Genomic DNA, 12,704 nt, shown 5'->3' on the forward strand with positions numbered 1-12,704 from the left:
CAAAAGAAAAAAAATACAACTCGCTGTACAGATTAATGGAGTTACACACACACACACACACACACACACACACACACACACACACACACACACACACACACACACACACACACACACACACACACACACACACACACACACACACACACACACACACACACACACACACACACACACACACACACACACACACACACACACACACACACACACACACGTTGGGTCTCCTCTACGCTCAGCTTCTGAAACATGTTAAATCTCTCTCAGTCCTCAAAAAAAACAGATTTCTTCACGGTGTTTTCTGCCCGGCAACAGAGAGAAATGCACATATATAATATATAAATATACCTCTCTGATCAAACGGTCACATGATTTCATGGAGGCGCTTCACTGAAAACCTGTCGATGTCGTTACACACGCATCATGTAGGACTTCCTGGAGTTCTCCTTTTATTTAACTATTGTATTTACAATGAACCCGTCATGGTGGAAAGAGGGTTCAGGTCTGTGGGGGGTCGGAGGAGTCCGGTACCACCAAACACCACCGGTATGAACTTGATTGTGCGGCATTTTCTTTTTTTTGTTAAATGAACGCCTAAGAACTTCCTTTGACCGCCCAGTTAGACAGATTCTAACCCGCTGGCTCTGGGCTAACACGCTAGCTCGGGGCTAACGCGCTAACTCGGGGCTAACGCGCTAGCTCGGGGCTAACGCGCTAGCTCGGGGCTAACGCGCTAGCTCGGGGCTAACGCGCTAGCTCGGGGCTAACGCGCTAGCTCGGGGCTAACGCGCTAGCTCGGGGCTAACGCGCTAACTTGGGGCTAACGCGCTACTTTTGGGGTCTAGCGCGCTAGCTCGGGGCTAATGCACCCCCCCCCCCCCCCCCATCACCCCATCCCCCCATCCCGTCCAGGGGCCACGCCCGTGATTCGGGATAGAAATTCGCTCCCCGGCGGTGTTGTGAACTTGATTATCTTTTTCGCTGTGACCTCATCACTTAAGACGAACAACACTCCCCTCGGTCACGTCAACACTTTGGTCCGGACATATTGCTCCTCTACGCCATTTATGATTCATATTCTCGCTCTGATGCTGGAATCCAACCGTTTTTAAGTCCATGATTAGGAGTGCAGGAGAGAGAGAGAGAGAGAGAGAGAGAGAGAGAGAGAGAGAGAGAGAGAGAGAGAGAATGAGAGAGAAAATAGATCAGAACAACAAAAACACACGTTCAGCAGGAAAGAAACGACAAAAGACTGAAAGTTCAAAACCGAGATCGTGATTAGAAAATTTAAAAAAAAGAAGAAGACTCTTCTCTCGTGAGGACCGGCTGGTTTAGAGTTCTTCACAAAAACACCCAAAATGTGTCGGGTCAGAGTTCAGCCGGGACGACCCGAGCCGGTTTCATGATGAGTCCAGGTGTGTGTGTGTGTGTGTGTGTGTGTGTGTGTTATTTGTTGCGCAGCAGCTCCAGCTGGTCCTGGTATTCGGTGAACAGTCTCTGGAATCGAAGGTTTTCCACGATGACGGGCAAAACCTCCCGCAGCAGCTCGCGCTTACGGAGACCCTGAAAACACACAAAACAACACACACACACACACACAAATTGACACGTAGTCCCAACTGCATTTACTCCCTTTCACAATAAAAGCCCTGGGCGTTAAACACTGAAGATAAAAAGAGCGCTGCCGGCGTACCAGAGTGGTGGGCTCCCAGGCCGTGGCCGCCGACTTGTGGACGGGACCCAGCAGCTCCTGACACAGCTCTCTGAGACGATGCTCTGAGCCTGGAGGGGACACACACACACACACACACACACACACACAATAAAGCTGCGTTCAAAGCGCCTCTTTTTACTGCAAAGGAGGCGGATCGTGTACCTTCGTTTACGAGGAAGCGGGCGTAGATGAGCAGCCAGTAGCGGTACTCCTGCGCCGACTGCAGGGTCAGGGCGGACGCCAGCTGGTTCTCCAGGAAGGCCAGCGTCATGCTCTGCTGCAGGTGGTGAGGGGTGGAGGACAGGCGGGACGCCAGGCGACCGGCACTGCAGGGGGGGGTGGGGGGAGAGACTTCATGAACCTTGATCAGAGAGTGGGACATTTCTGACACGTCAAGATGAACACTAGCGTCCTACTTGAGGTTGCGTCCCTGCATGACAGCCAGCGGCCCCGAGGACACAGGTGCATCGTGGGTCGGCAGGCAGCTCCTGAAGTCGGCACACTGGACCATGGAGTCTCCTTTATCGGCAATCAGAGTCCTGAGAGAGAGAGAGAGAGAGAGAGATGTCAGCACTCAGGAGTCCATTCCAGTCCAGTCCAGTCCCCCCCCACGGTGCCTCACCAGGTCTCCAGGGACGAGCTGAAGCAGTAGCACTTCCCGTTGGACAGTCCAATGACGGGGACCCCCTGCTGGGTCAGCAGAGACTGAGACACGGTGGTGTCGGCACCTACACACACACACAGAGTTATTTTCAGGGAGGACGGCATGAAGTGGTTCGAAGCCAACTTCGTCTGAGGATCGTCTTCATCATCAAGAGGAAGACTCCAATGAGTTGGGTGTTAAATGTACTTTTGAAACATTTAAAAGAAATACATAAATTCACTTCATTTCGAGATGGAATTAAGACTCAAGTGTGCGTTGCGTGTCAAGTACAGAGCTGAAGCCAGGATGTGGTTAGCCTAGCTTAGCATAAAGACTGGTAGAGGGGGGGGGGGGCGGACAGCTAGCCTGGTTCTATGCACCTACCTACAGCCATGCACTGTATACAAGAAGTGGACGTGGACACCATGTTGTTGTCGTTTTGAAGCCTAAAGTTCAGCATTTTGGCCGTCGCCATCTTGTTTCTTTTGCAACCGGAAGAGGGCGGAGCCAAGTACAAACGGAAGGTGAATAGTTTTTCAGAACGTTACATTTAACTTCCATGAAATGTAAACGCACTGTGAAAAGTGGAACGCTGTAAGATGTAAACAAACAACCCTCTGGTAGAGACCTGTCAATCACCTTGTAGCCCCGCCCTAAAGCATACCCTGCTTTATGGAAAACTAATTCACAGCTTTAGGAGGAGTTCGCTGTTTTTGTCTAATTAAGAGACTCCAGCTCTGCACTCGTCAGTGACACCCCAACACCTCTTCTCACCAGACAGGATGCTCAGCAGCGACTCGTTCTTCACCAGAGCCTTTTGCTTGTGAACGTCCCTGCACACGCACACACACACACACACACACACACACACACACACACACACACACACACACCTGGTTAATACACGGCCACATCAACGTGTAATATCAATAGTGATCTTGTGACTAAAAGTCCACCGACCAGACGGACAGCGTCGCTCCGGCCGTCAGAGCCATGACGAAGTGGGCGGAGCAATGCAGAGCCGAGGCGGGCGTGGCCAGCTGGATGGCGGGGAGGAGCCTCCGCCCACAGGAAGAGAAGACCGACAACATCCTGTCCTGACAGGCGACGGCGAGGACGTCGCTGAAGAAGGGAGGGGGAGGGGCATTTGAAATACTTTATGTAATTAATCTATATTCTACTTATTATAATACATCACAGTTCATTAGTCTATTCATATCTGAGCATGAGGACCCTCCAGAGGGTCTGAGCATGAGGACCCCCCCCCTAGAGGGTCTGAGCATGAGGACCCTCCTAGAGGGTCTGACCCCCCCACAGCCTCGTACCTGCTCCCTGCGGCCGTGACCACTGAGCTGGGCAGCAGCGTGTTCCAGTCCCGTCCGTCTCTGGAGCAACGCAGCTGGCTGAGCTTCGAACCCGCGATCAGCGACACCTCGTTCTCCACCTCCAGGAACACCGACGGCTCCATGCTCACCTGCACACACACACACGCACACATGCACACACACACACACACACGTAAGACGCTGCTTCATCCGAACAATAAAAGGTCAACGATGACGTCACGGTGAAACTGCAAACGAAACTACAGAAACATGAAGCATTATGGGTAGAAGAAGATGGACGCGTATGAACAACAAAGAAGCTCTTTGCATGTCGTTGCAGTTCCCACCGGTCACCAGTAGAGGGAGGCGATGAGCAGAAGGTGCAGACGCAGTGAAGGCAACGCTTTCAGAAACTAGAAGAAGGTTATGTTTGTTCTCAGGCAGGAGGCGGCCGCCTTGAGCCGAGGACCCCCCACGGACTCGGACTAATATAAACCAATAAAGAACCGTTTCTGAATGCTCAAATCCGCTTTGGTCAGCAATAAAAAACTAATAATCTAACATTTAAAAGAAGTGCTTTGGTTTCAAAAACATTTTATAAAACTATGTAATATAAAAAATAATAAAGACACACACACACACACACACCTGCAGACTGAAGGCCTTCTTTATACTCGGCGTCGGTAGCTTGAGAGCCGCCGGAGGAGCCGCCACCCGGCTGGGCTCCCGCTCCGCCGGAGGAGTCATCTGAGAGGAAGAGGAGGAGCCAAACGTTTAGGGAGCGTCACTACGGCATGAACAGAAAGAAGCTCCGACCGTCCGTTACTTCAGCATCCGAACGAGAGCGTATTTGATTTAAGCGGTCGGTGTTTTCATCTTTCCGACGGTCCACAAACGCATCACGTGTGACGAAACGCTACCATTGCTGAAACATTATTTTTTCCAGCGAAACGTTTAGTAAACCATTTGTTTAAAAATGAATTCTGTAAAAAACATTAAATTCTGAGCTCCTGAACGCAACCAGGAAGCCATGATCGATTCATTTGAGACCGACAGTCATGTGACAATAAATCTGTGAACGCAGAGAAGAGGCTGTAAAAAAATGTCATTATAATAATAATAATAATAATACGTTTACATCGTTTGTAAAATAAATGATCAAAGAAAGCCAACTTGTTTTCTTCTTCATGCCGTAATAACCGCGGAGACGTGTGCTGCTACCTGCATGAAGGGCTGGGCCATGGGGGCGGCCATCTTGTCTTTCCTGGGCCGTCCCTTCTTCCTCTTCTCCACCACGCCGTCTCCGTCCATCAGCAGCTCCGGCTTCCTCTTGCTGAACGACAGGTTCTTGTTGATGGAGGCCATCTTGTCCTCGCTGTCACTGCTGGTGTCGTCTTTGGCCTTCACGTCCTTCGGGGCGGAGACGCCGCCGCCGTCCTTCGGCCTGCTGGACGACAAACAGACGGTTTTGTGCCGCGCCGCCTCGCGTCGGGAACCTTCTCCGAGACCCCGAGGGGCCCTCACCTGTCGAGAGGCACGAGTCCGGCGATGGAGGAGATGGTGGCGGTGACCCCCGGCGTGGCCTTCGACCTCTCCGTGAACCTGGAGTCCAACGCCTTCATGGGCTCGATCTTGGAGGCGGAAGTGAGCAGCAGACCGGACTTCGCTCTGGGGAGACGGTGAGAACCAGAAGATCACGAGCGGCTCGGTAGCTCGAAGACACAACACCGCAGGAGAAGTCGGGGGGCCCTCGTACCCGTCCTTGTTGTCCTCCGGGCCCTTGGTGGCGGCGCCGGCCGGAGGCGAGGTGAGCATGGGGTCGTGGCCCGGCCGCAGCCCCAGAGACGACGCCGGTCCCGGGCTGGAGTCGGAGCTGAGCTGGGAGGTGAGCTGGTTGGACATGGAGGAGCCCGAGGGCAGGATGGGGGCGCTGTTGAAGAGCGCCGGGGAGAAGTCGCTGCAGGGAAACAAAGAAAAGAGGACCGGTTGATGCCGCTGCTTCTTCTTCGTACCCTGCGGTGCGTTCGAGGCCCACGGGCCATCTCCCTACCCGGTGTCCAGCTGAGCGATGCAGAGCGGCGTGATCCGTCTCCTGCCGTCCGGGGTTCTCGTCTCCACCTGCTTCTTCAGAAGGTTCTGCAAGAACCGACACATCCGAATTAGTTTGGACAGAAACTGGACTCTCATCATTTCATGAGTCTGCATCACACGAGTCTTAAAAGACACAAATCCGTGAACACGTTTCCTTGATATAAAACATTTCATCGTTTAAACCTTTAAGAACACACCCGTCACAATTTAACCATTAAAAATATATATGTGTTTTTTTATTCGTCTCGTATTTTCTTCCTTAAAAATCGTGCCCCTTTAAGGTTAGGAGTGTTCTAAGCCCGCCCACTTTCTTTTAGCCGTCCAATCAAATGCATGTTTAGTCCAAAGATTACATAAATTAATATTTGGATTCTTTAGCGATCACATACAATTAGAGGGAAGGGCGTGTATCATACATTTATTTAATTTATTTAGCCAACTTCTATATATTAAGACCCATTTCTTGTGTTTTTTAATGTTTATACAAAGAGTTTTAAATGGATCTAAAATCTCTTAAAGAACAGTAATGAATGCATTACTTGTGAAATATGTTATTAATTAAATAATCACAGTTTGTGCCTTAGTGTCCCCCTTTTTCTATTCTCTCTCTCTATTATTTATTTATTTATATATATATATATATATATATATATATATATATATATATATATATATATATATATATATATATATTTATTTTCCATGGGTTTAAATGTCTGCATTTTGCCGTTTATTATTAATGGAAAAATGTTAATTATTATTATATTTATTCTAAACAATTTGTGAAATTGTACATTTATTTGTGCAATTGTTGAATAAAATAAAAGAAAGAAAAAAAGCCGTGCACCTTCCTGATGTCCTCCAGAGACTCTCCGTTCATCACGCTGTTGAGTTTGGGGGCCGAGGCCTCGGGCCCGGCGCTGCTCGGCCCCAGCTGGGCCGAGCTCTGGCGCTCCTGCTGGTACTTCAGCATCTCCGGGTTCTCGATGATGGTGGTGGAGAGCTGGGCCTCGGTGCTGGTGATCGCCAGGCTCTTCCCGTAGATGTTCTGGTGGATGCTGTTCTGTATGCCAGAGGGCGAAGAACCAGGACTCGTAAACGTCAACCGCAGGACTCGTAAATATAAGTAAATATATATTAATTAATTCAATTAACAGATAAAATTAAGCTTTTTCCAAACTCTCAAGACTTTGCAGGAACCCTGCATCTGATAACAAGGTGAATATTTATAATATTATACAATAAATAAAACGCTGGTGTCGAGTTTCTTCTGATTCAGTCACTAAATGTAATGGACACCAAAACGTCTCAAAACATGACAGCCTGTTTCCATGAAGAACGTTCATGTTGGGAACCAGTATGAAGACCAGTGGAGAGGCTCTGACCTTCTCCTCCTCGTTCAGAGGGTCTCCCAGTTCGTCCAGTGAGAAGTCCAGGTAGGCCACAGTCCCGTCCATCGAACACACCAGCATCCCCAGACCGGTCAGGGTCCTGTGACACACACACACACACACACACACACACACACACACACACACACAGGGTTTAATCACGATGAACAGACGTACAAAAACTATATAAATATATATATATATATATATATATATATTTTTTTGGTCCTCTTCATGCGAGTGACGTCATCTCAAAACACACACACACACACACACACACACACACACACAGCCTGACTCACCAGGAGATGTCCATGATGGATTTATCGAACAGATCGTGAATGACCACCAGGGGGCGCTTCAGGGAGGTGAGCTGAAGAGCAGACGGGAGACGTTCGTTTAGTCAGGAAGTAACTGAACACTTGTGTTAAAGGTTGACACAACAACAACAACACCGACCCGTAGGTCACCACAACAACAACAAACTGACCCAGACGGAGAGCGAGCGGTCTTTGCTGCCGACGGCGCAGCAGCAGTACGGGCAGCCGGGTTTCGGGGCGCTGCCGTTCTTCTGCTTCTTCTTGAAGATCTTCGGGTTGAACTTCTGCAGAGGAAAAGAAAAGAAAAGAAAAGGGGGAACCAGAAACCCGTCAGCGTACGGAGCGTCCGCAGAAGGCGGCGCTCGAAGGCGGCGTCCTCACCACCACCGTGACGGCTTTCCGGTGGCCCACGAAGTCCATGTTGGTCTTCCAGCCGCCTCGCTCCACGATCTGAGCCGTGGGGCCGGAGTTGTTCATGGCGTGGGCCGACACCAGGTACTGACCGTCCGGGGACCAGGACAGACGCAGGACGTGGGTCGTCCCGCCGCACTGAGACGCCAGACGGGAGAAACGGGGGGGGGGGGGGGGGGGGGGAATTAATGTGATTCATGCGCCGCTGGATCGCTGCCATGGCAACCAGGCGATGCAGGAGAGAGACGTTTTTAAAAGAGGCCAACAAATACGGATAGAAGCAGAATATTTGTGAACGCGGTGCGGCACCTCGCTGAAGGGCTTGGTGATGTTGGCCTCCATCTGCCAGTCCATCGTCCTCCACACGCGGAGGCTGTGGTCGTCGGCCTGAGAGGCGACGTACTTCCCCACCGGGTCCCACGTCAGACCTTTGACCAGCCCGGTGTGACCACGCAGACACGTCACCATCTCTGGAGGACCAAGGAGACACGTCATTATGGAGCGCCACCAGGGGGCGACCTCTAAGTCTGTGCTTCATGTGGTAAAGCTGCATTCTCTCTCCTGACCACCAGGGGGCGACTCCTCTGGTTGTATAGAAGTCTATGCTTCATGTGTTAAAGCTGCATTCTCTCTCCTGACCACCAGGGGGCGACTCCTCTGGTTGTATAGAAGTCTATGCTTCATGTGTTAAAGCTGCATTCTGTCTCCTGACCACCAGGGGGCGACTCCTCTGGTTGTATAGAAGTCTATGCTTCATGTGTTAAAGCTGCATTCTCCCTCCTGACCACCAGGGGGCGACTCCTCTGGTTGTATAGAAGTCTATGCTTCATGTGTTAAAGCTGCATTCTCTCTCCTGACCACCAGGGGGCGACTCCTCTGGTTGTATAGAAGTCTATGCTTCATGTGGTAAAGCTGCATTCTCTCTCCTGACCACCAGGGGGCGACTCCTCTGGTTGTATAGAAGTCTATGCTTCATGTGGTAAAGCTGCATTCTCTCTCCTGACCACCAGGGGGCGACTCCTCTGGTTGTATAGAAGTCTATATAAATGACTCTACTTCTCTTGATTTATTCCCTCAGTAAACATTGTAAACATTAGTTTTTGGTCTCAATCTCTAGTTTCAAGTCTTCTTCAATACAGCGTGATGTTCATTTAGTAAATTATGGTCATTTAGAGTCAAACAGACCATAATGCAGGGTACCCTTTGGGGGCGGGGCTACACGGTGACCTGTGAGCTCTCCTACCTGGGAACTTGCGAGCGTTCCAGATGACGATGGTGTTGTCCACGCTGCAGGAGGCCAGCCACACGTCGTGAGGAGACCACGCCACGTCCATCACGTCTATACACACACACACACACACACACACACACACACACACACACACACACACACACACACACACACACACACACACACACACACACACACACACACACACACACACACACACACACACACACACACACACACACACACACACACACACACACACACACACACACACACACACACACACACACACGTTTACATCCTCTCTGTGTTCAACAGAAGTTCAGTCAAAGTTTCTGACCCAAAGACACATGACGAGTTCAAGGACCGTCGGAAAGATGATAATCTGACAATTATGTTTTTTACAGTGTGTGTGTGTGTGTGCGTGTGCGTTACCTCCAGTGTGGTTCCTCAGGATGGTGACACACCTCCACTGCTCCACGTTGGCCAGCTTGCTGCTCGACCCGAACACGGTGCTCGGCCCGATGAATCTACACAGAACACACACGTGTATATAAGTGTATATACGTGTGTGTGTATATATGTGTGTGTATATGTGTGTACGTGTGTGTATATATATGCGTGCGTGTATATACACACGTGTGTGTGTATACACACACGTGTGTGTGTGTATACATGTGGATATATGTGTGTGTATATAGTATGTGTGTACGTGTGTGTGTATATATGCGTGTGTGTATATACACGTGTGTGCGTGTTTGTGTACACGTATGTGCGTGTGCGTGTGTGTGTGTGTACTTACGCGGCTCTCTTCCACACCATCACTAGCTTGTCGTCCCCCCCTGATGCGAGGTACAGCCCGTTGTTGGACCAACGCACACAGTTCACACACGCTGCAGAGACACACAATCACACACACACACACACACACACACACACACACCTGATTCAAACAGGAAACTGGTGGAAAGACGAGTTTCTCTTCAAATAGCAGAAGATCTCCGTCCAGAGCCGAATAAAAGTTGACTTTTAAAGACGCTTTCCACACCCGTCTAAAGCACTTTGTAACTTATTGATTATATTATTATATTAATACACATCTGCGTCACCATTCTGACTCCCTGCAGTCGACCATGAATTAAACATCTTCTCCCACGCGTGACGCTCCTTTACGTTACTGTCGCTTTAAGAGCTTTTCTTCTTCTTCGAGGAGGTAAGCCGACCTTCGAGGACCCGGACGTCCTCATTGGCCGTCGACGCGTTTGTTGCATTTGTGACACTACAAGTACGTAAAGTATATATAATATAACACGTTTTAGAAGGGGGTTATTTGAGTCCACGTGGAGAGGGATGCGGTTACCGAGGTGATTGTCCATCTGGCAAAGCATCTTGGGAATATTCTCGTTCTTCTCGTCCTCGTCTCGGAGGACCGGCGCCATGTTCCAGATCATCACCTTCCCAGAATCCTCTCCTGAAAAAGACACAACCGGCGATATCAACAAAACCAACAACAAGCACTCGCGATGATATGTGCGTTTTATTTTGAAAATCCCACAATAAAATTTTTTTAAAAAGTTCTGGCTCTCACCTTGACCCCCGGTTGCAAACTTTGTCCCATCGGGGTGGATGTCAACGGAAAATATGGGTTTGCCTGTGAAGCACAAACGCATATGGAAAATAAGTTTTAAGAGAAAAATGTAAAAATAAAAGAACAGATGCTGTATCAATCTGATTGTTATTGATTATCAATCTGCCAAAATCGGCAGATTGATAATCAATAACAACCGATATCAGAGACACGTTTCAACACAACAGGAATCAACTGTTATTTTAGAACATTGTGTGTGTGTGTGTGTGTGTGTGACGGAGGTCTAACCGACTAAATAGAGACAACGTACCACATGAGAAGAATGTGTGTACAGAAACACTACACACACACACACACACACACACACACACACACACACACACACACACACACACACACACACACACACACACACACACACACACACACACACACACACACACACACACACACACACACACACACACACACACACACACACACACACACACACACACACACACACACACACACACACACACACACACACACACACACACACACACACACACACACACACACACACACACACACACACACACGTAATAAGTAATACTTCCTTCCTTTAAGATATTTATTATTAAATATTATTCCACTCACAGGGAAGAACTATTGATTCTAGCTTCTTCTTTTTTTTAAGGATTTCGGAAGCAGTATTTCTATATTGTGGACAAGATAATGCACGTGTGGAAGGAAACTGACCTTCAGTGTGTTTAACCTGCCCCCCCCCCCCCCCAAAAAAAATAAAAAATAATAATAATATATGTACACACACACACGTGTATGTGTGTGTGTGTGTGTATATATATATATATATATATATATATATATATATATATATACACACCCACATACACACGTCCCGTCAGAGAAACCTACATTTATTTTATTGTACTATAAATATTTGCCTTTAATAATGAATCAACAACAACAACCCCAAAACATCATCTGTGAGCTGGAGGCTCACGGATGATGTTTTGGGGCTAGTTGTTGTTGTTGATTTCTTTACTTTTGTGTTGTTGTTTTCTTTTTTTGGTGCACAAGTTCAAGTGTTGTATCTCAATATTCAGGGGGGTAGACCTTTGTTTTTTTAAATAAATGACTTTTTACAAGTGATGAAGGCAAACATTTATAGTAAAACAAAAGAAATGAACTATGCATGTCTGCCTTCATCATCATCATCATCTTATTAATTTAAAAGGAGCCCCTCTAAAAAAAAACTCTACCCCCTGAATGTTGAGATAAAACACTTGAGCTTGTGCACCAACAAAAAAAAGTAATAAAAGAAAAAACAAACAACAACAACGAGCCCCCCGAAAACAACATCCCTGAGCCTGTGTCAGTTAGGAGGAGAAACACGAGCCAACTGACCCCTTGTTGGCTCCTGCCATGTCGCGATATAAAAAGACCCGTACAAAATAATTACAATTAAAATATTTATGGATGCTTTTTAATAAAGCACGTAAATATAAAACACACACATGTAGCTACACACACAGGTCGCGGCGAGACGTCACCGGGCAGTTGAGTTAGCTAGCAGCAGCGCTAGCAGGGTGGAGCTAACTACCACCACCATGCCTCCTCGTCCCCCGTTCCGCCGACAACAAAAGCCCAACTTGCTCCGACAGATTCCTGCACGCTTACCGTTGTGGCTCACCCAGCTCGGCTTCAGCAGCTTCATTTTTTATCTTTTATCCCCCCTCGAAATAGTGTTCCTCCTTCGTCTCGTATTCCTCCACCGAGCCGCCTCCAAAAAAAACCCCTTTGTTGCGTCTCTAAACTCCGGCCGACACTTCGTGGCTGCGGAGACTCAACTCCATCTCTGCGGCAGCATCTCCACCCGCGAGCCTCCGGGAGCAAGTGGGCTAAAAGATAAGGCAAAAGAGCGGCGCGGGGGCACGGACGACAAGAGAGGTGACACCGGGCGGAAGTGTTTCCGTTGGGATTTTTA

General features: G+C 48.6%; 1 protein-coding gene across 5 annotated transcripts; it reads right to left on the minus strand.

Moving 5' to 3' along the window:
* Positions 1-892: 892 nt before the first annotated feature.
* Positions 893-12,704, minus strand: LOC117736362 (protein HIRA). 5 transcript variants are annotated; one of them, XM_034541658.1, is made up of 25 exons: positions 12,398-12,704; positions 10,715-10,777; positions 10,487-10,597; positions 9,929-10,019; positions 9,562-9,656; positions 9,139-9,234; positions 8,205-8,365; positions 7,866-8,033; positions 7,655-7,768; positions 7,467-7,537; positions 7,159-7,264; positions 6,621-6,836; positions 5,733-5,818; positions 5,439-5,639; positions 5,207-5,350; positions 4,904-5,126; positions 4,331-4,429; positions 3,683-3,831; positions 3,318-3,479; positions 3,132-3,190; positions 2,337-2,442; positions 2,131-2,253; positions 1,877-2,040; positions 1,694-1,782; positions 893-1,563 (listed from the first exon to the last, which is right to left on the minus strand). In XM_034541658.1, exons 1-25 carry the CDS (start codon positions 12,432-12,434, stop codon positions 1,447-1,449), a joined length of 3,051 nt encoding a protein of 1,016 aa, XP_034397549.1. In that variant the 5' UTR covers positions 12,435-12,704; the 3' UTR covers positions 893-1,446. The 5 variants fall into 5 exon arrangements, 3 of the variants coding, with proteins under 3 accessions (XP_034397549.1, XP_034397548.1, XP_034397551.1); XM_034541657.1 differs by having other exon boundaries at positions 4,904-5,129; XM_034541660.1 differs by lacking the exon at positions 12,398-12,704 and adding an exon at positions 12,125-12,290 and having other exon boundaries at positions 4,904-5,129.

Source organism: Cyclopterus lumpus, chromosome 9, assembly GCF_009769545.1.
Source record: "Cyclopterus lumpus isolate fCycLum1 chromosome 9, fCycLum1.pri, whole genome shotgun sequence".
Lineage (NCBI taxonomy): Eukaryota > Metazoa > Chordata > Actinopteri > Perciformes > Cyclopteridae > Cyclopterus > Cyclopterus lumpus.

Excerpts from the sequence above, each read along its gene's own strand:
- LOC117736362 (XM_034541657.1), bottom strand. The coding sequence starts at position 12,434 with ATGAAGCTGCTGAAGCCGAGCTGGGTGAGCCACAACG. Across the intron at positions 10,778-12,397 it reads GAGCTGGGTGAGCCACAACG|GCAAACCCATATTTTCCGTT; the intron begins GTAAGCGTGCAG and ends TGTGCTTCACAG. Across the intron at positions 6,837-7,158 it reads CTCTGAACGAGGAGGAGAAG|AACAGCATCCACCAGAACAT; the intron begins GTCAGAGCCTCT and ends TCTGGCATACAG.